Source organism: Myotis nattereri (assembly GCF_964212035.1).
Source record: "Myotis nattereri genome assembly, chromosome: 2".
Lineage (NCBI taxonomy): Eukaryota > Metazoa > Chordata > Mammalia > Chiroptera > Vespertilionidae > Myotis > Myotis nattereri.
In genome coordinates, this window is record NC_138076.1 from 22,872,590 (window position 1) to 22,892,238 (window position 19,649).

Consider the following 19,649-nt stretch of genomic DNA (forward strand, 5'->3'; position numbering starts at 1 on the left):
ACAGGAGCATTATTTCTCCATTTTTCTTCAGAGCCAAGTAACCAGGCAACAGTAATTTTCTATTTTATCTTTTTTTATCCCCCCAAAAGACAGTAAGCTCAGAGGAAACAATCTTAAAATCCAAAAAGGTTTTTCTCATAATTCGTGGCCTTACACTACAGGGGTAAATGTTTTAAAAGCTTGATGGCATTTATGGTGAATAAGTATACTAGGTTTTAGATTGTCTATGAAATCTATTCCTCTGGGTATTTGGCTTTTTAATCTTTCTCTTTTCCCCTTTGTCCTTGCAAACTATTGAAGAAATTTAAAGACAGTTAACTAGTGATAAAGTGATTTTTGGACCTGCATTTTTCAAAGATTAGGTCATAGGGAAGGATGAAATGTTAAACTAGATGGTTGACGTTCCAGGAAGAGGAAGAGAAGAAAGTAAAATAGTAAGAAGAAAAAGGTGGAATAAAGTTGATTCAAAAGCACAGCTAACAAAGAAATTTTTACCCAATACCCCAAGATTTCGGATTCTATCTCCAGTCAGGACACATACAAGAATCAACCAATGAATGCATAAATAAGTGGAACAACAAATCTCTCTCAATATTTCCCTACCTACCTACCTACCTACCTCCCTCTCTAAAATCCATAAATGGATAAAAGTTTAAAAAGGAGTAAAAAAATTGAAAAATGTGAAGTGATAATGAACTGGAGTCACCATGATCTTTTTGTCCTTACTTCCATTTTCATAAGGTCATAGAGTGTTAAAGATAAAAAGCATATTAGAAACGAATCCATAGTAAAGCCAGTCTTACTCAACTTGGTCTCCCCCAAGGTACCTTTTACAGAGAAATGCCTCAATAAATATTGACTGAATGGATAAGCAGGGGTGGGCAGACTCACACTCATTGAACATTTGCACCTGATTTGGGGGAAGCAGTCTTCTAAGTGAGTAACACATTACCTTTTTTTTAAGATTTTTTAAAATTTATTTTGAGAGGAAGAGGAAAGGGAGAGAGAGAGAGAGAGAGAGAGAGAGAGAGAGAGAGAGAGAGAGAGAGAGAGAGAGAGAGACATTGATCAGCTGCCTCCTGCACAGCCCACACCAGGGATCAAGCCCACAACCCGGGCATGTGCCTTGACCAAGAATCGAAGGAGCAACCTTTTGGTGCATAGGACGACACACAACCGAGCCACACCAGCCAGGGCTGTAACATGTTCTCTTGATTGATTCTTACTGGAACTCTGAAGGGAATATTGACTCTATTTTATGAATGAAAGACTGAGAATTTCAGTAACTTATCCAAGATCACAGTTCAGTGACAAAACCAAGATTCAACTTGTGCCACTCCTATGCCACCTCTACCCAATCTTGCGACCACTGCCCTTATTGGCTTGAAAGTTTAAATCACTTTCCTGATGGCTTTTTGGGAGCTACACACATATATGCCATGATGGCTAGGGTCGGGGAGTTGATCTTGTAATTCAAAGAAGAGACCTGACCTGTGTTATTTTTCAATATTTTCCAAATAGCATATCACTTTAAGCGTTTCATGCTCACCCAATCCTTGCTCTACACATTCCTTCACTGATTCCCATCACCGTAATCCCCTTGTTCCTCCCACCACTGATGGCTGGCTAGCACCCTATCTATAGCAAACTTCTATTATATTCACACCATGAAGGGCTATTCTTGTCATTTTATAAAATTTTTAAATATATTTTTATTGATTTCAGAGAGGAAGGAAGAGGGAGAGAGAGATAGAAACATCAATGATGAGAGAGAATCATTAATCAGCTGCCTCCTGCACACCCCACAGTGGGGACTGATCCCACAACGCTGGAATGTGCCCTTGACCGGAATCGAACCTGGGGCCCTTTAGTCCGCAGTCCACGCTCTATCCACTGAACCAAACCAGCTAGGGCTCATTTTTAAATTTTTATCACTTTGGCAGGAATAGAAATTAAGTCCAGAAACATTTGAAAACAACGTCTCCTAACGTACGTCTCCTAACGTCCTTGACAATCCTAGCTACGTGTGCCTGGTAAATGGAGACTTCCCCAAAGGAAGTCCTTGAGGGCAAGGACCCAACGTGTGAAATTCCATTTCCGTCCCTGAGGTCTGGGAAGAGGATGAGAGAAGAAAGGAAGAATACTGCCCTTACTTTTCCAGTCACCTCTAGGCAACCTGCAGAATCAACCTGAGCCCTTTCTCCAACAGAACATCATCCACTTCTTTAAGTTGCGTTAATGTTGGAGAGTCAACGGGAAGGCCCAAAGTGCTCTCCTTAACAAACGTGATCTCCTTCTACTTGCCCACAGCGCCTACACTTCACCATCTGTCAGGTTCGTGTTTTACCTGGTTGGTTTAGTCCCTGTCGTCTAGCTCCTCATCCCGTTTCCCATCATCACGTTGCCCGGAGCTGCACAAAGGGGCTGACAAGGTAGCACTGGCTGCAGGTGGCTTCAGCCCCAAGCGAGGCCGGCTGCAGGTCCAAGCTACACCGGACTTTGGAAGCTAAATACGATAAGAAGAAACTGCAATATCTCACTTGAAGTTTCTCTCTCGGTTACATGTTGAAACCTTATTTTGGCTATATTGCGTTAAATACAATGTATCATTAGGCTTTTACTTTGTAGGTGCCTATTCGGTGGCATTTTTTAATTTCCTATGTGGCTCCCATCGGTCTTGCACAGCCCTGGTCTAAAGGATGACAAGCGGAAACGAACCATACACTGAAGCTTGCCGAGCCTTGTACATCTCTTCGCGGTTCCTCACAAGAATGTCTGAGACACAAAAGCGAGGTCCCCCGCCTTCGCTGCTTCTCATCCTGGTCCCTGCGCACGGAAATCCTGGGTCACAGCTCTTCCCACGGCGGGGATGGGGAATGAGAGGCATTTTGAAAGGGAGCAGGCCGCCTATTTTGCTTCCAGAGGGTCCCGCTAGGGCGGGGGCAGCAGCGGACCAGGCGACACGTCTTTGAAGGTTCTCCGGCAGCACTGGCACGACGCCAGGAAGGCCCAGCGCCCAGGTGACCATGGCGACCTCCCCAAGATGGCCGTCGCTGAGGGGCGGGGCCTCCGCTGCACCGCCCCCGCCCCGCCCCCGCGGCGCTCAGTGTCCATTGGGTGAGACGATTCGGATGTGAGCGCTGATTGGGCCATCCAGAGACGTAAGTGGGGCTGGACCGGAAGGTGTCCTCAGCCCCGGGGTGCCGGGGTCTCGGTCTCGACGTTCGTCCCGTGGGATGTGGAGAGCTGGCAGCATGTCGGCGGAGCTGGGAGTCGCTTTTGCTCTGCGGACAGTGAACGAGCGCGTGCAGCAGGCGGTGGCGCGGCGGCCGCGGGTGAGGAAGGGGACAGTGGGCGGCCGCTGTGAGGAGGGGGACACCTGCGTGGGAGTAGGTCGTCACGGTGACGCGGAGGGCTCTCCCGGAGGGGCGGGGCCGGTCCGCCGCCTGGGCCTTGGCACGGGCGGTAAAGCCCCCAAAAGCTAGCGAAGGGCTGGCTCCCTCGGTGGCCTCGAGATGAGACTGGCAGGTTTCCTGGAGGTTGGCTTAGTTGGGACGGGAGGTGTCCGCCATCCCGGGAGAATGACCGGTCCCCGGGCATCGCGGCTTTTGCCCATCCCGCTTCGTGTGGGAATCAACAACCTTAGCGGACGGGAGAAGGGTCAGGCCTGTGCCCAGGAGCGGCAAGAAAAGACGTCTCCTACCGGAGCACCCGGAGGGGGCCAGATCCGCCTGCGATCACGTGTGTGGCAGCGCCTGACAGCTAGTCGATGCTCAGCAAACGTCAGTGGGCGACGGAGCCGGTCGATTGGCCTGGCCGAGCTGCACTTGCGCGTTTGCGGCGGGAGCGGGCTGACATCTGATCCCCTTCAGGGGAGACTTTTTTTTTTCCCATATATATTTTTTGTCTTCTCCTGCAATTTCATTAGACCAAGGGTCAGTCAATATCTGCCCCCCTCGGATGGTGTGGAGTGAGACGCACCTCAACAGAGGGGTCACAGGCTTCTCTTCTCCTCAGTACTTATGGTGTCAGAGCTCAGAATGCCGCCCTGGCCGGTTTGGCTCAGTGAGTAGAGCTGTTGACCTGCGGATTGAAGGGTGCCGAGTTCGATTCTGGTCGAGGGCACATGCCTGGGTTGCAGGCTCGATCCCTAGTGAGGGACGTGCAGGAGGCAGCCCATCAATGATTCTCTCATCATTGATGTTTCTATCTCTCTCTCCCTCTTCCTTCCTCTCTAAAATCAATAAAAATATATTTTTTAAAAAGAATAACTCAGAATGCTGGCCTGGAACTCATAGACACAAAGAGTGGATTGGTGGTTGCCAGAGGGAAGGACAGTTGGGGGAATGGGTGAAAGAAGTGAAGGGATTAAGAAGTACAAATTGGGCCCTTGCTGGTTTGGCTTAGTGGATAGGGTGTTGGCCTGCAGACTGAAGGGTCCCAGGTTCAATTCCTGTCAAGGGCGCATGCCTCGGTTGTGGGCTTCGACCAACAGGCAGAAGGCAGCCAATCAATGATTCCCTCTCATCATTGATGTTTCTATCTCTCCCTTCCTCTCCCTTCATCTCTGAAATCAATAGAAATATACTTTTTTTAAAAAAAAGTACAAATTGGTAGTGACAAAATAGTCAGGGGGATGTAAAAAGTACAGCATAGGGAAAAATAGTCAACAATCTATACTAATAAAAGGGTACTATGCTAATTAGACCTGGTCGACTGGATATCTTCTAGTCATCCAGTCCTCCTTCCAGACAGAGCCACAGAGCGGGGGCTGAGGCAGAGGCGGTTAGGAGTGATCAGGCCAGCAGTGGAGGGCAGTTAGGGGCGATCATGCTGGCAGGGGAGGGAGGTTAGGGACAATCAGGCAGGCAGGTGAGTGATTAGGAGCCAGAGGTCCTGGATTGTGAGAGGGATGTCTGAGGGGTCCTAGATGGAGAGGGTACAGGCCAGACTGAGGGACGCCCCCCCCCTCCCGTGCACAAATTTCATGCACCGGGCCTCTAGTATTTCAATAACTATGTATGGTACCAGGTGGGGACTGGAAATATCGAGGGGAACACTTTGTAAAGTATATGATTGCCTAATCACTATACTGTACACCTTAAACCAATACAAAATAATATTGAAAGTAAACCATAATTGAAAAATAAAAATTGCCGAAACCGGTTTGGCTCAGTGGATAGAGCGTCGGCCTGCGGACGGAAGGGTCCCAGGTTCGATTCCGGTCAGGGGCATGTACCTGGGTTGCGGGCATATCCCCAGTAGGAGATGTGCAGGAGGCAGCTGATCGATGTTTCTCTCTCATCGATGTTTCTAGCTCTCTATCTCTCTCCCTTCCTCTCTGTAAAAAATTAATAAAATATATTTAAAAAAAAATAAAAATAAAAAACGAATGCTGGCCTAGAGACAGAAGACCTGTATTAGTATAGCCATTCCTTGGCCACTAGTTAGATAGTACCTTCCACAAGTCATTTAGCTACTCTGGTCCGGAGTTTCCTCATCCGCACAGGCAAGGGAATGAACTCTGATTGCTCTGAGCTCACTCCCAGAGTAAATGTTCTATGATTCTCAGCGATTCTCCAGGATAAACTAGGGATTTCCCTAATAAACATCACATTTGGAGGTTTTCCCAGCATAGCTCTCAGGCAGACTTGCTGCTTGTTTCACCTTTCTGTTTGGAAACCTTCAGTTCATCAACATAATCCTGAGAGTTATGGCATGATGTTATAAAAGGCTTTTGTTAATGCACCCTCAGAAGAAGAAACTCTTTGTAATTGACCTGACTTCTCAGGCCCTTTGAGAATACTGTGATTCTGTAAAAATCGCAAAAGGGTGATGGGGTACATGAAAACTGAACTATGTAAGGAGAGGTGAATCTCTTATTGCTTCTGTGTGGATTTTGTTCCAGTAGAATTTGGAGAAGCCTGGCTTCTTTATGTAACGGCCATGAGAAGGGGGTCGGAGAGGTCTAATCCTGAGTCCAGAGTTTTTTGTGCTTCCCTGCCTCAGGTCTGCCACTGGTTCTTGATTAAACTGAACAAGAGAGTATATAGTTATTGTAAGCAGGCCACTTTTGAAAGTGAATGGGATCAATGTTAATAATTATACCATGACCAGAATGAGTTTCCAAAACTGTTAATTTGGTGGTTTCAGGAACCAGAAGTAGCCTTCTTTCTAGTCAGAGTGATGCCTTCCATTACTGGTGATTTTTTCTTTATTAAAAAAGTTTTTTCTTTAATATTTTTAGAGAGAGGGAGAGAAAGAGAAACATCTCCTGCATGCCCCCTACTGGGGGTCAAGCCCAGAAACCCAGACTGGAATCAAACCAGGGAACTCTCAACCCACTGAGCCATACCGGCCAGGGCAATTAAGTGATTCTTAAGCCTCCAACCTTGGTGTGCAAGAGAATCATCTGGAAAGTTTGTTTAAAAGGGAGATTCTCAGACTCCAGTCCCAGAGATTCAAATTCAGTAGGTCTGGAGTGGGATCCAGGTAATGCTGAAACAGTTGGTCAAAGACTGCATTTTAGGAACTGTACTACTTTTATTTACCTACCCAGCTTTCCTGAGAAATGTCTTTTGCTAAATATTAAAGTAGCTAACAGATTTAGATGCAGTGCATTTGAAAGATATTTGAACAACATTATTTGGAACTGATCTCCCTGCAGTACTGGAAAAATGGAGCTTACCAAAAACAAGTTAAGATGTATGCTGATCTGTTGTACAGGATCTATCTTACAGGACTTATCAGGATACTATTCCCAAACATTCACTTATCTGGCTCTTTCCCTTTTGGCAGGACCTCCCAGCCATCGAGCCCCGGCTAGTAGCCGTCAGCAAAACCAAACCTGCAGACATGGTGATTGAGGCCTACAGTCACGGCCAGCGCACTTTCGGAGAAAACTATGTAAGAGCCCTTTTCCAAAGTGCCTTCGGAAGAGTCATGTTTGCCACACTTCTGACGTGTCTTTTTCTACCCTGTAGGTTCAGGAACTGCTAGAAAAAGCATCAAATCCAAAAGTAAGTAGCTATCTGAATTCTTGAGTTTGTATCTAAATCTTGGCATTTCAGACCCATGTTGGTGTTTGAGTTTTAGAGCAAGAGGTTGGGTTGGCGGTAGAAATGTCCAGTCACCTTGAGCCCCAAATATTTCTCAGATTTTCTTTTTTAAAAAATTTCTTTATTGATTAAGGTATTACATATGTGTCCTTATCCCCCCATCAGATTTTCCTTCTGTATTAAAAGACTGTCGTTTTCTCCTTTGCAAGTTTTTGAAAATGGTGATTTTTAGGAGTTTGCTGTAATGGTGAATCCTTTTGAGATTTGAAAGCTTTAATTAGTTCATTCTTAATGGGCAATATCTGAAAGATGGAGGGAATTGATAGGAACAAGGAAGAGAAAAAAAAACAGAAGCCTTAAATGTTTTTCTAAGTATCCTTAGGAGCCTAGCTGAAGGTGGTGGTAGTGCATTATTGCATAGACATGAAAGGTCAGAAGGGAGTGTACAAAGTATTTGAGCCAGCTAGGCCTCCGTAAAATCCACATCAAACTTAGTTACCTTTTTCTCTTCAGATTCTGTCTTCATGTCCTGAGATTAAATGGCACTTCATTGGCCATCTGCAAAAACAAAATGTCAACAAATTGATGGGTAAGATAAAACTCGTTATATGAGCATATGGTTTTTCTCTTTTAGTTTGTTAACATATTGAAATACATTTATTGATTTCCAAATGTTAAATCAATCCTGTATTCCTTGGGATAAATTTTACTTGGTCATGAAGTATTATCCTTTTAAAATAATGTTGCATTTTATTTGTTAGTTATTGCTTAGAATTTTTGCATCTATATTCAGAAGGGACATTCATCTCTAGTTTTCTTTTCTTGAAATGTCTTTATTTGGGTTTCATATCAAGGGTAATGCTGGCCTCACAGAATAAATTGGGAAATATTTCTTCCTTAAGTCTTTTGGAAGAGTTTGTGTGGGATTAGTATTATCTCTTCCTTAACCATTGGTAGAATTTACCAGTGAAACCTGAGTTTACTTTGTGGGAAGTTTTTAACTATAGTTTCAATTTCACTAATAGATATAGGGCTATTCACATAATCTGTTTCTTCTTGGATGAGCATTGATACTTGTGTCTTTCAAGGAATTTGTCCATTTCATTAAATTAATGAATTTATGGGCATAAGGGTGTTTGTAATTCCCTTTGTTATCCTTTTAATATCTGTAGAGTCTATAGTGATGTCAACTCTCTCATCCCTGATATTAGTAATATCTGTCTTCTCTCTTTTTTTTCCTAGTCTGTCTGGCTAGAGATTTATCAATTTTATCAAACTTTTCAAAGATGGATTTTATTTCTTTTTCTCTAATATTTTATTATAATGTGCTATAGAAGCAAAAATAATGATGTATTGTGGGGTTTATAACATGTAAAATCAACATACATGACAACAATAGCGTAAAAAATGGAAAGGAAGAAACAAAAGTACACTATTATAAGGTTCTTAAACTTTGTGAAGTAGTATATTACTTAAAGGTAGACTGTGATAAGTGAGACTCAAAAGCAGTCAATAAGGGGGTGGGGGGAGCAATGGGGAGATAAGGACACATATGTAATACCTTAATCAATAAAGAAAATTTTTAAAAAGCAGCCAATAAAATAATACAATAAAGAGTTATAGTTATAAGTCAGCAAAGGTGTTAAAAGGGAGTTAAAAATATGTGAAATGGTATCTCAGGGTGGTTTTTATTTACATTCCCTAGTGCAGTGATGGCGAACCTATGACACGCATGTCAGAGGTGACACGCGAACTCATTTTTTTGGTTGATTTTTCTTTGTTAAATGGCATTGAAATATATAAAATAAATATCAAAAATATAAGTCTTTGTTTTACTATGGTTGCAAATATCAAAAAATTTTTATATGTGACACGGCACCAGAGTTAAGTTAGGGTTTTTCAAAATGCTGACACGCCGAGCTCAAAAGGTTCGCCATCACTGCCCTAGTGACTAATGAAGTTGAACATTTTTTCATGTGCGTATTGGCCATTTGTCTATCTTCTTTGGAGAAAAGTCTTTTCAAATCCTTTGTTCATTTTTTTAAAACATATTTTTATTGATTTCAGAGGGAGGGAGAAATAGAAACATCAATGATAAGAGAGAATCATCACCCCACAACTGGAGATCGAACCTGAAACCCAGGCATGTGCCCTGACCAGAAATCGAACTGTGACCTCCTGGTTCATAGGTCAATGCTCAACCACTGAGCCACACCAGCCGGGCCTTTGTTCATTTTTTAACTGGGCTATTTTCTTTTGAAGTTCTTTATATATTCTAGATACCAGACCCTATCAGATAAATGATTTGCAAATATTTTGTCCTGTTCCATGAGTTGTCTTTTCACTGTCTTGATGGTATTGTTTCTAGCGCCCCAACCCAGAAAGCTTAAGAACATGGTGATATCATGCCAGAGAAGTACTTTGGCTTCCACTTGTTTTGTTTTGTTTTTATTGTCCTTGACCCGTTTCTCTCCAGTTTGAACTGAGATTGAATCAGACCAAGCCTGCTATTAGGAATCTCTGCAATTATCAGCTTCTTGGAGCATAAGCATACATATGCTGCATGATTATGTTATGTCAGGATTTCCCTCCCCTTATTTACTTTTGCTGATTAGGCAGCAATGGTTAACATTTGAACTTATATCTAGTAAAACTTTCATATAAGTTTTATTAGCAGAACTGGGACTTAACTGTCTTTTTCTTTTCCTAGGAAATTATTTTTCCATCAACCAAAAGATGTGTTGTATGTTGTTTGCTGCAGTAGAGTATGTGAAGAATTGCCTTGCCTCTTTCTCATTACAGCTGTCCCCAATCTCTTCATGCTGGAAACAGTGGATTCTGTGAAGTTGGCAGACAAAGTGAACAGTTCGTGGCAGAAAAAAGGTTCTCCTGAAAGGTTAAAGGTTATGGTCCAGATTAACACCAGTGGAGAAGAGAGTAAGTGACCAGACCTGTATTGTAGATTTTTCTTCCCTTAAGGTGGTTGACGCCCAGGAAGAATGGCAGGCCTAATTTATCTGATGGCTAAGGTTATAGAAAGAAATCACAGGCCTTTAAGTAAGCTGTGTTATGTAGGATCTAGATGGCAGGATAGCCAGTCCACATAGTATTCTTTAATACATTATGATTTGTTATGTCTTAATTTTGGAGGAGGGAAACAGGGAGAATCCAGGAGACTGTGACTTTGATCTCCTGAAAATCCCCAGAAGTCACCATCACTCCTGAAAGAGATTGCAAAGTTACATGAGAAGTTACTCTTCTTGGGTCCTAAAAAATAAACTACTTAGTGATACATGAGGAGAAAATAGAAGGAAAATCACTGTGAGCACCAGGCAGTGAATATTTTCCCAGGCTTTGTTTACAGTGTAGCACAGCGAACAGAGCTTGGGCTTTGAAATTAGACAAATCTTGGGTTTGAGTTCCGCCACTTTCCAGCTTTAGCTTTGTAATCTTGCATAAGTTACTTAGCCGCCCTGACCTCAGTTTCCTTGTCAGGCAGTGAAATCATAATAGTACCTGCCTCAGAGGGTGTTGTGAGGATTGAATGTGCTAATAAGGTAAAGCTGTTGGCATAGAACCCTGTACCCATTTTACTTGTTAGCAATTTGTTTACAGACCAGTCATTTGCTTCCAACCATCAGAACATGAGTATTAACCAAATCTTAGCCTGAAGAACTTCAGTATATGCATCTGTTTTCCAAATAGGCCCTGGAGTCAGCCTACCTGGGTTCAAATCTTAGTTTCACAGCTTCTGTTTGTATGACCTTGGGAAAGGTACTGCGCTTCCCTATGCCTCATGTTTAGAGCAGTGATAGTAAGAATACCTGCTTATTAGAGCTATTGTATTAAATGAAAAGCACTTAGGATTTACCACTTGTGTATGGCACATAAGTAAGTATTCAGTACATTTTAACATATATATATGCACCTAGGTTATATATTACATTATCAATGTAGTTAAATATGAAATTGACTCCAGATCAAATCTATTACATCATTTCTTGATAATTAACTATAGTTTTCCCTAATTAAATTTTGAAGTGAATGTTCTTAGCATCTTCATTTGATAAGTGAGGGAAAAACAGTATTAGTATCCTTATAACTGCATAACAAATAATCATTTGCTGCAGATTCCTCCTCTAGTTGTTAATTAGAAAGTTCTGTTAAATTTAGTAAATCATACAGTCAAAACTGTATCATATAGACTTTATTTTTAATTTTTTACAATTTTACTAATTAATTACTAAAGCTATAGAAATACCAGATTTGGAAAAATAATTCTCAGGTTAATCTGGCATTTTTGCAATGAGGATCTTCTTGATGTCCCAAGTAAAGCAATTTGGGGTTTTTTTTTTCCCCTGTACCCTAGCTGTTCTCAGCTCAGATATTGAGATCAATTAGAGTTCAATTTATAGTTCTTCCCTTGAGAAATTCAGAATCTGACCAGAGGGGGAACTATATGAAGCTCTCAAATGTTACCCTTGGACTTGAGAACAAGTTCTTTCCAGAAGTCCTCTAGTCTGCGAATCACCTCCTCTATTTTAAGCAAGGGATGAAAGTGGACCCTTTCTCTAGCGACTTAAAACATTTTGATATAAGGGTCTTCTATTTTATTTTTATTTTTGTGAAGGTAAACATGGCCTTCTACCTTCAGAGACAGTAGCCATGGTGGAACACATAAATGCCAAGTGCCCCAGCCTGGAATTCGTGGGGCTGATGACCATAGGAAGCTTTGGGCATGATCTTAGTCAAGGACCAAATCCGGATTTCCAGGTACTGGGGGATTGCTCCTGTGCTAAAGAAGTATCTCAGCAAAATGCTGTTGCAGGGCTGGCTAATTATATTGCAGTAAACTTCAAAGATATCCCAGATGCTGTCTATCAGGTGTTATAACCCTCTTCCAAACTCTTTTCATTAGGACAGTGGTCGGCAAACGGCGGCTCGTGAGCCACATGCGGCTCTTTGGCCCCTTGAGTGTGGCTCTTTCACAAAATACCAACTTCTGTGCATGGGCCACGAAGTTTCAATCGCACTGTATATGCGCGCCCGCAGGTGGTATTTTGTGGAAGAGCCATACTCAAGGGGCCAAAGAGCCTCATGTGGCTCGCCAACCACAGTTTGCCGACCACTGCATTAGGAAAATAGAAGAGGTTTCCGAAACCTCATAGAACTTTCTCAACTCAGTTTGAAACTGCTTAAAACAAAGTTTTTAGAGAAAATGAGCCCTAGTCGGCTTGGCTCAGAGGATAGAGCATCAGCACAGGGACTGAAGGGTCATGGGTTTGATTACGGGTCAAGGGCATGGCCCATTTCAGGGTGCATGTGGGAGGTAACCAATCGATGTGTCTCTTTCACATCAATGCTTTTCTCTCTATCTCTCCCCCTCCCTTCCACTCTCACTAAAAATCAATGGAAAAATATCCTTGAGTGAAGATTAACAAAACAAAAAAAAGGAAAGAAAATGAGCTCTTTTTCATTCTTCTCCAGTGACTAATAGTTTCCTTGAAAGTAGGAAACTGCTAAAAAAAAAAAAAAAAAAACTTTCAGTAACTGCTGGCAATTTTGACAGGCCTTGAAACTATGAGAAATAAATAATCTTTGTCAGAGACGTTCAGATTCAGCCACTCTCAGTCAACCTTAGAGAGGCAGGAATAAAATAGGTGTCACACTTCTTTCTGTCAGATGTTACTGTCCCTCCGGGAGGAGCTGTGTAAAAAGCTGAACATTCCTACTGACCAGGTTGAGCTGAGCATGGGCATGTCCGTGGACTTCCAACATGCAGTAAGTGTCCTTCCGGGTACCATTTGACGGGAGGGTCAGACGGCCACAGCAAGCATCAGGTTTTGCTGGAGAAACCTTTGAAATGCCTCATTGTAGCAATAGGGCATCCAATAGCAGTGATTCTCAACTATTCTAATATTCCCCACCCCTTTCTTTTCCTAAATGAAAGGTATGGAAATTATAGCCTGACACATAATTTTAAACTCAGTATAATTCCCTACATGGCATCCAAAGGAAAATAAGAAGAAATTAAACTCTATTTTTTAAAAAGGCATTTATTTCACTATGTAAATGTTTGTACATAGCTATATGACAGTAAGTCTGATGCTTAATCTTATGTATAAATTCACCACTAATGCAACAACTATAAAAATATACTGATATAGATGTGCTATGTTGGCAACTCAAATACCTGGTTTTCTGGAACAGTAAATAACTTGATAAAGTTCTAGAAGTCAAAGTATAGACTTCTCTCTGTGTAGACAGTAGCTGCATTCCTGGAAAATTGTATATATTAAAACAGTACAAAAATGCTTTGTGTTTACTATTATAAGTAAAATGGAATTAGATCCTGTGCTGAGACAACGATAAGGAGGTTTTTTTCATCACCTGACCAGGGAACAGTAGAAAGGTGTGTGGGCTGCAAGACAGCTCCTCACTGTGCTGCTGTGTCCCACACACAGCGGGACGTGTGAAAGCCATTTCTCAAACACCCCTCCGAGGTCATGTTGCCCCAAGGAGAACCACTGCCGGTCGTCCTCCTTGGCTGCATTATCACTCTTCCTCATAGAGGCCCCTCAGAAGACAGAATGAGAGACACTGCTTCAGCATTGGCTGCAGTTCCTTATTTTAAACTCAGCCCTTGATACTTGCTCTTCTTTCCCACAGATTGAAGTAGGATCTACGAATGTCCGCATAGGAAGTACCATTTTTGGAGAGCGAGATTACTCAAAGAAACCTGCCCTGGACAAGTCCGCAGCAGACCTAAAAGCCCCCGTGGAGGTGACGCAGGAACATTGAGCCACAGAACAACCAGCAGTGGCTCGCCGCCCGTGGGCCCTGTCTAGGAAGACTAACTATGCACTCACCCAAATCTTCATTTTGATATTCCCCTGTTTACAACCATGCTCTCCTTGTGACCTGGTGAGAGTACACTGAGGATCCATGTGTATTGATGGAAACCGTCTGTATTCCATGTCTGACGTAGGAAGCTTGCTTCGTGTAATGGCTTTGGATTGGATTTGAGAAATCCTGACATTTCTGCAGAACAGATACCAAATCAATAGCCAGGAATTGAGTTCAGTATTGAATCCTACCCAGGAGCACCAGTCAACCCATGAATGCCTTTCCCAACTTAAAATTTGGTCACTGATGCCTGTAATGACAGATGCCAGAGTCAGAGGAAATCCCACTTGTCATCCACTTTAATAGAAAACTCCCTGTGATTACCAACTTCATACAGACCCTCGCTGAGTAATCATCGTCACTGTTCTGCAGCAAGATGATTTTGCCTACCTTACCCTATCCCCCATTTCCACCCCACCCAATAAATATTTGTCTCTACTCTGGAATAGCAGTACAAGCAACTTCAGGAAATGGCTCAAGTTAATGCTCCGAACCCCAGTGGTTGTTGATGAGAATTGGTGTCATTGGTCACCCTGTAGTGCTGACCCTGAAAAGTATAAGGGGTAACAGAAATGGGACTTCAGCCTTTTTATCATCTTCCTGAAGAGACAGGACTTTGAGTTTTTTCCCTGGGCCCTACAGTGATGAGAAGTTAATGATATGATTTCTCATCCACCATAATTCTCTTTAAGTTGATTTCTTATCAAGGACCGGTGAATCGTGTAGCTCCCCAGAAATGAAAGATTCCGTCAAAGCCAGTTCATGTTGACAGTATCCACAAAGCCTGACTTTGAGGTTCCTGTTCCTGAGGAGCACTTTCTAGACACATTTATAGGCCTCCCCCTCCCCCTACTATATTGATAACCCAGAACTGCAGCTCTTCTTGTTTGTTAATAGAGAGCAAGATATTAAGAAACCAGAAAGCACACTTCTCAGATAGTCATGACAGATGACTTTGGTCTGGGTTGTTTATCTCCTAGATGTTTTTTCCTATTTATTCAAGCCCCAATCTTTAATTTTTTGAAATAACTTTCAGAATAGGATGCTGCTGCCGAATGTAATTTTGTAAAACTTCCACCATTATGATCCCTGCACTGTTTCAGTCAGCAGTAGAATGTGATATTTCAGAGTCTATTAAATAAAAATGTGAGTTTGAATTATGCCATCTGTGCCAATTACAAAGCAATTAAAAGCTTTATTTTTTATGATCTGGTGTAGTGAGTGAATATAATAGGAGGGGGGCATTGGAACAGACAGGATGCAGCTGTGCCCGTCACTTGGCATCATACCAGCTGGCTTTTGAGAAGGGTTTCCCTTGGGTCACAGATGCAGCCACACCATGGGTGAAAGAGGGCTTCTGAACTTTCAAGGGCAAGAAAATGAAATGGCATTTCAGGAATTACAAAATAGAGGTTACCTACCTCTTGCTGCAAGAATCTTTTAAATTGCCTCTAGATGGCGACATTGGCTAACATGCTGGGCAAGCACTGGCGCTCCACTGTCAGCAAATTACCTTCCAATAGACTCACAGCCTCATACCTTCTTTACAGACAGACATGGAGGCCAAAGAGGATACAATTTTCCTAAGTGATAGGGCTGACTCTAGCAGCGCCGGCAGGTTCTTTCAGATGACCTCCTTTGCTAACTCAGCGGGGAGTCCTGACGGTGGCTGTGGAATCCTTTGGGAAAGGTAAAATGGTCTGAGCAAAAAGAGCTCCCTGGCTTGTACCTAGAGCTGGAGAACAACAGTGGTGAGCCATGGGAGGCGGAAAAGGAAAGGAAAGCAAAGTAAGCTTCTCCTGTGTACCCACAGCAGGCCAAAACCTTTGCAGAGAGAAAATTGAGCAAACTTGTGCTTGTCTTTTGTACACATGCCAGGCAGCAGGTCTGCAAACTAGATGTGCATCAATGCAGTGACAGCACCCTCGGCAAATGTCCTGAGTTACAGCAGCATGCTGTTCTGGGTCAGACCCACCCATGCAGCTCCGCAGCCTCTTACTTGGGAGTGCTGTCCGCAGCCTGCGTCCTCCCCTGCCTGGCCCCAGTCTCAGGTTTGCATGCTCCAAGGCTCCCAATGGTCCATCAAGGCTTTGTGCTCAGGAAGTGCCTCATGGATTCTGACTATGGCATTTTTTTAACAAAGCAGCCTCTTAATACTCAGATTCCACGCCTTTTAAAACATTCATGGCACATAAAGCACTATCCCATATATTCTCTCATTTTTCCCTCACAGCAGTTGGTAGGGGAATTTAGGCTATTTGCCAGCATCTGTTTGTGGATTGGGCAATTGTCTGAAATCAGAGCAGGTTGGGAACAGGGCAAGAAATAAACTCAAGATGATTCCTGGACCAGAGCATGGCCATTACACCACACTGGCATCTTCCGTTGTCTCAGGCTTTAACAATTGGTAAGAGGCATATTCTTACATTTACAGGCTTAATTTAAGAGACACTTATTACCATAAAAGAAATGTATGTTTTTAGTCTGTTGTAATTGTTGAGAACTGACACGTCTTAATGCAAAACAAACTTTGAAACCACAAGCAGTGAGGATGAGAAAGGAGAAAATTGAGCCCAGCCTGAATGGAGTTAGCCTCCCCTTCTGTCATCTCATTTCCCTAACGCCAACATTCCTCCCCCAAACTCAAACTATTCCACAGGCTTTGAGGCTCCAAGGATACAGCACTGTGCCCTTCAACCCCTCGATCTAAGCCAGCAGTGAATTCTGTTCTCCAAGGCTGGACAAGGAGGACTGAGGTCAAAAGGGACTTTCTTAAAATCCAGACATCTCTGCCCTTCCCAAAAAAAGTGGCCCCATGCTTCCCACCAACGCTCTGAAAGAGGAAGGGCTCGCCCACCAGTTCCTGCAGGGCTGCGATAAGTAAGGGTGGATGTCATTATGGTGCAACTGGAAATGATTTGCTCTGGGAACTGTGACTGTCTTTACCATGAAATCAGTTGCCTATTACATCAGCCTCATGACTAACAGCAAAAGAATCCAAACCATCCACCAAGATGTTTTACTAATCTGCCCCCTCCCCTCAGGAGGCACATAGGTAAAGAAAGGAGCTGCTTTCCCACCCAGTTTACGTGGACAGGCCTACTCCATGGTTGGCTGTGGTTACGTAGCTATTTACAAGGTAGGGACCCTTATTAAGTTTCTCTCTATAATCACTTCAAAGTCCCAGAGGACCTCAGAGCTAACGTTTTTTTCCCTATAAAGTCCAGCAAAGATGAGCTGAAATGGCCTGTGATGGGGGTGCGGGGGTGGGGGGGACACTTTTGGCACCTTTCTTGTATTGAAAATAAATTTTACAAGCTCAAGCGCCTGAGCTTTGAGATCACAAAGGAGCAGAAGCCACCCTTGGAGTGCAGGGTGCCTTCTAAACGGTTCCTTCCCACTGGCTGGCTGCGCCTACCACCCCCGCCTCCCCACCGCCCCCCCCCCCCCCCCAGCCCGCGTGCGCTCCAGCCTAGGGAGCTGTGCTGCTCTGCAGCTTTGGAGCTAAGCTTGACCCAGCTGCCAATCTCCAAAATAAAATCAATGTGTGACCTTATTCACCAGCTGTACCGAAGAAACTAGCACAAATGAGGGCCAACTTTGAAGCCAAAAAGGGAAGATGAGATGTTGGGAGAGAGAGAGAGAAAGAGGGGGGAAAAACTTGGCTGGACATGAAAGGTGTCTTGTCTGTCTGTTCCCCATTAGGCGCAATTCTCTTGCAATCTGCAGCCTCAACATTATTCTCTTGACCAGAAACTCTCCTGAGAGATAGTGTCAGAAGGAAAAACAAACAGAATAGCATCTCTGACAGCAAAGTCACTTAAAAACCTATTTGGGGGGTGCGATGCAGGGAGACATGTCAGCACGTGGGGGAGGGCACTCCTCCACAAAAGGCCACCTGTGGAGACACATTTACCCTGGGAAGGGACAAGGACAGGACAGGGAGGGGAGCCCAGGAGAGGGCTGTGTGCAAGGCCAAGGCCAGCCCCAGGAAGCAAAACTCACAGTCTTCTGCCCTCCCAGGCCCTCTGATGCCTCCAGGTCCACCTGGGTGCCTTTTGCTACTGTGCACTCAACACACAAACCCACAGTACTGGGCTTCTGTGGGGCCCATGATGCATTGAGAGGATCCAGAGGATTGCTATAGGAAAAAGTGGTCTCCATTTGTCCTAACGTCACTTTCCCATTTCTGACTGCCACCAGCAGCCTTAGAACCCAGCTCTCTCCCTGTCAGCTGGCAGCCGCAGCCAGCTCCCCAGGCAGCAAAGGCCCGTTCTCCCCAAACCCCTTTGACCTGCCTTTGAGCTAAACCGGCTATTCGGGAAGCCAGGCCCCACCCTCTCCGGCAGGAGCTCAGGGGGTGAGGATTCTGGAGTGAGGGGTGCAGGGCGGGAGAGGGCACCATTCTGTGCTCAGGTTTCTGGGGCAGACATCCTGTTATAGGAGAGAACTTTTTTAAAGGAAGAAAAACTAATCAGAAGAAAGAAGCAAGAGCCTTTCCCTGCCTTTCGGACTTGTTTATTACTAGGATATCTGATTTCAGCAGAGGAAGCCGGCATTGAAGCAAGGTTTTTATTGGCCGTGAGCAAGAGGAATTCAGGGTTTGCCTTTGATTTGGCTTCCCCAGAACATGAGGCACTGAAGAGTGCTCACTGCTTTGATGGAGCAGCTCAGGACTTTGCGGGGTGCCCCCCCCACCACCACCACCACCAAACTCCCTGTTTTCTGAAGCACCCACTAAAATTCTTTTCGGTAGATGAGGGTGGAGAAGGGGCCCCAGGGTGGAAGGCGGCCTCATAAACATTGCAGAGAGGAGAGCAAAATAGGGGACAAAGGTAAAAAGTTCTGAAATTGGCTCCAGGGGCGCACAAGTGAGGCCATGCTGGCCGCCCCCCTCCCCTGAGTGGGGATCTGGAGGAGGGAAGGTCTGGTTTGGATGAAAGCACAGTGTCTCTAGCAGACAGAGCGAGGCAGGCTGCAGTCAGGCCCGGCCTGATGGTTTCAATGTGTGAGGAAGATAAAGGCAGAGATCTGCAGAGGCAGCCTCTGCCAACAGCACTCCTCGCTGGGGCCTGGGCCGAGGCTGGCCTCTGGGGAGGCGGGATTACCAGCTGGGCCACAGGCTTGAGGAGCTGCGGCTGATCCCCAGGGCTCCCCACAGACACCTTCACCCTCAGGCAGCCGCTGTTTGGGGCCTGGAGCCCCAGCCAGCCTGATCTTACCTATCCTGGGTAGCCTTCGTGCTGCCTGCTGGCTTCCAAAGAGGGGCATCTATGTGACTGGAGAAAGAGGGAGGGTGTCCCTCCATTTGGGGGCTCTGGGTGAGCCCAGCAATCTCCCTTTCTCCAGTTTTCCCTCCGGAAGAACCTAGGAGCTGAGATCTCTCAGTATCCCATGCTTTGCCTAGTATTTACCCATTGAGGGTAGGAGTCAGCCGCCAAGGGTGCTGGGACTCGACCTGCACTGACTGAAGAGGCAGCCCCTCTGGCGGAAGATGGTTCTGCCTGGGTATGGCTCTCTTCCTTGTCTGGGTTTGTGCCCAGAGGATGAAGGTCACCCTCTCCCTCTCTGGGAGTGTAAGTCTTCACAGGCCTCTGTATGTGTCTCTGTGACCCGTCCCGGGCGGGCGTCTCGCAGACAGAGTGTGCGCCTGGGCTGTGGTGCTGGCTGTCCGTAGCAGGGCTC

The 19,649-nt window shown here is 44.6% G+C and overlaps 1 protein-coding gene across 1 annotated transcript; it reads left to right on the forward strand.

Moving 5' to 3' along the window:
* The first annotated feature begins 3,108 nt into the window (after positions 1-3,108).
* Positions 3,109-15,172, forward strand: PLPBP (pyridoxal phosphate binding protein). Its single transcript, XM_081082971.1, has 8 exons — positions 3,109-3,335; positions 6,799-6,906; positions 6,984-7,019; positions 7,572-7,647; positions 9,861-9,995; positions 11,689-11,831; positions 12,741-12,839; positions 13,728-15,172. Exons 1-8 carry the CDS (start codon positions 3,237-3,239, stop codon positions 13,857-13,859), a joined length of 828 nt encoding a protein of 275 aa, XP_080939097.1. The 5' UTR covers positions 3,109-3,236; the 3' UTR covers positions 13,860-15,172.
* The last annotated feature ends 4,477 nt before the right edge of the window (positions 15,173-19,649 follow it).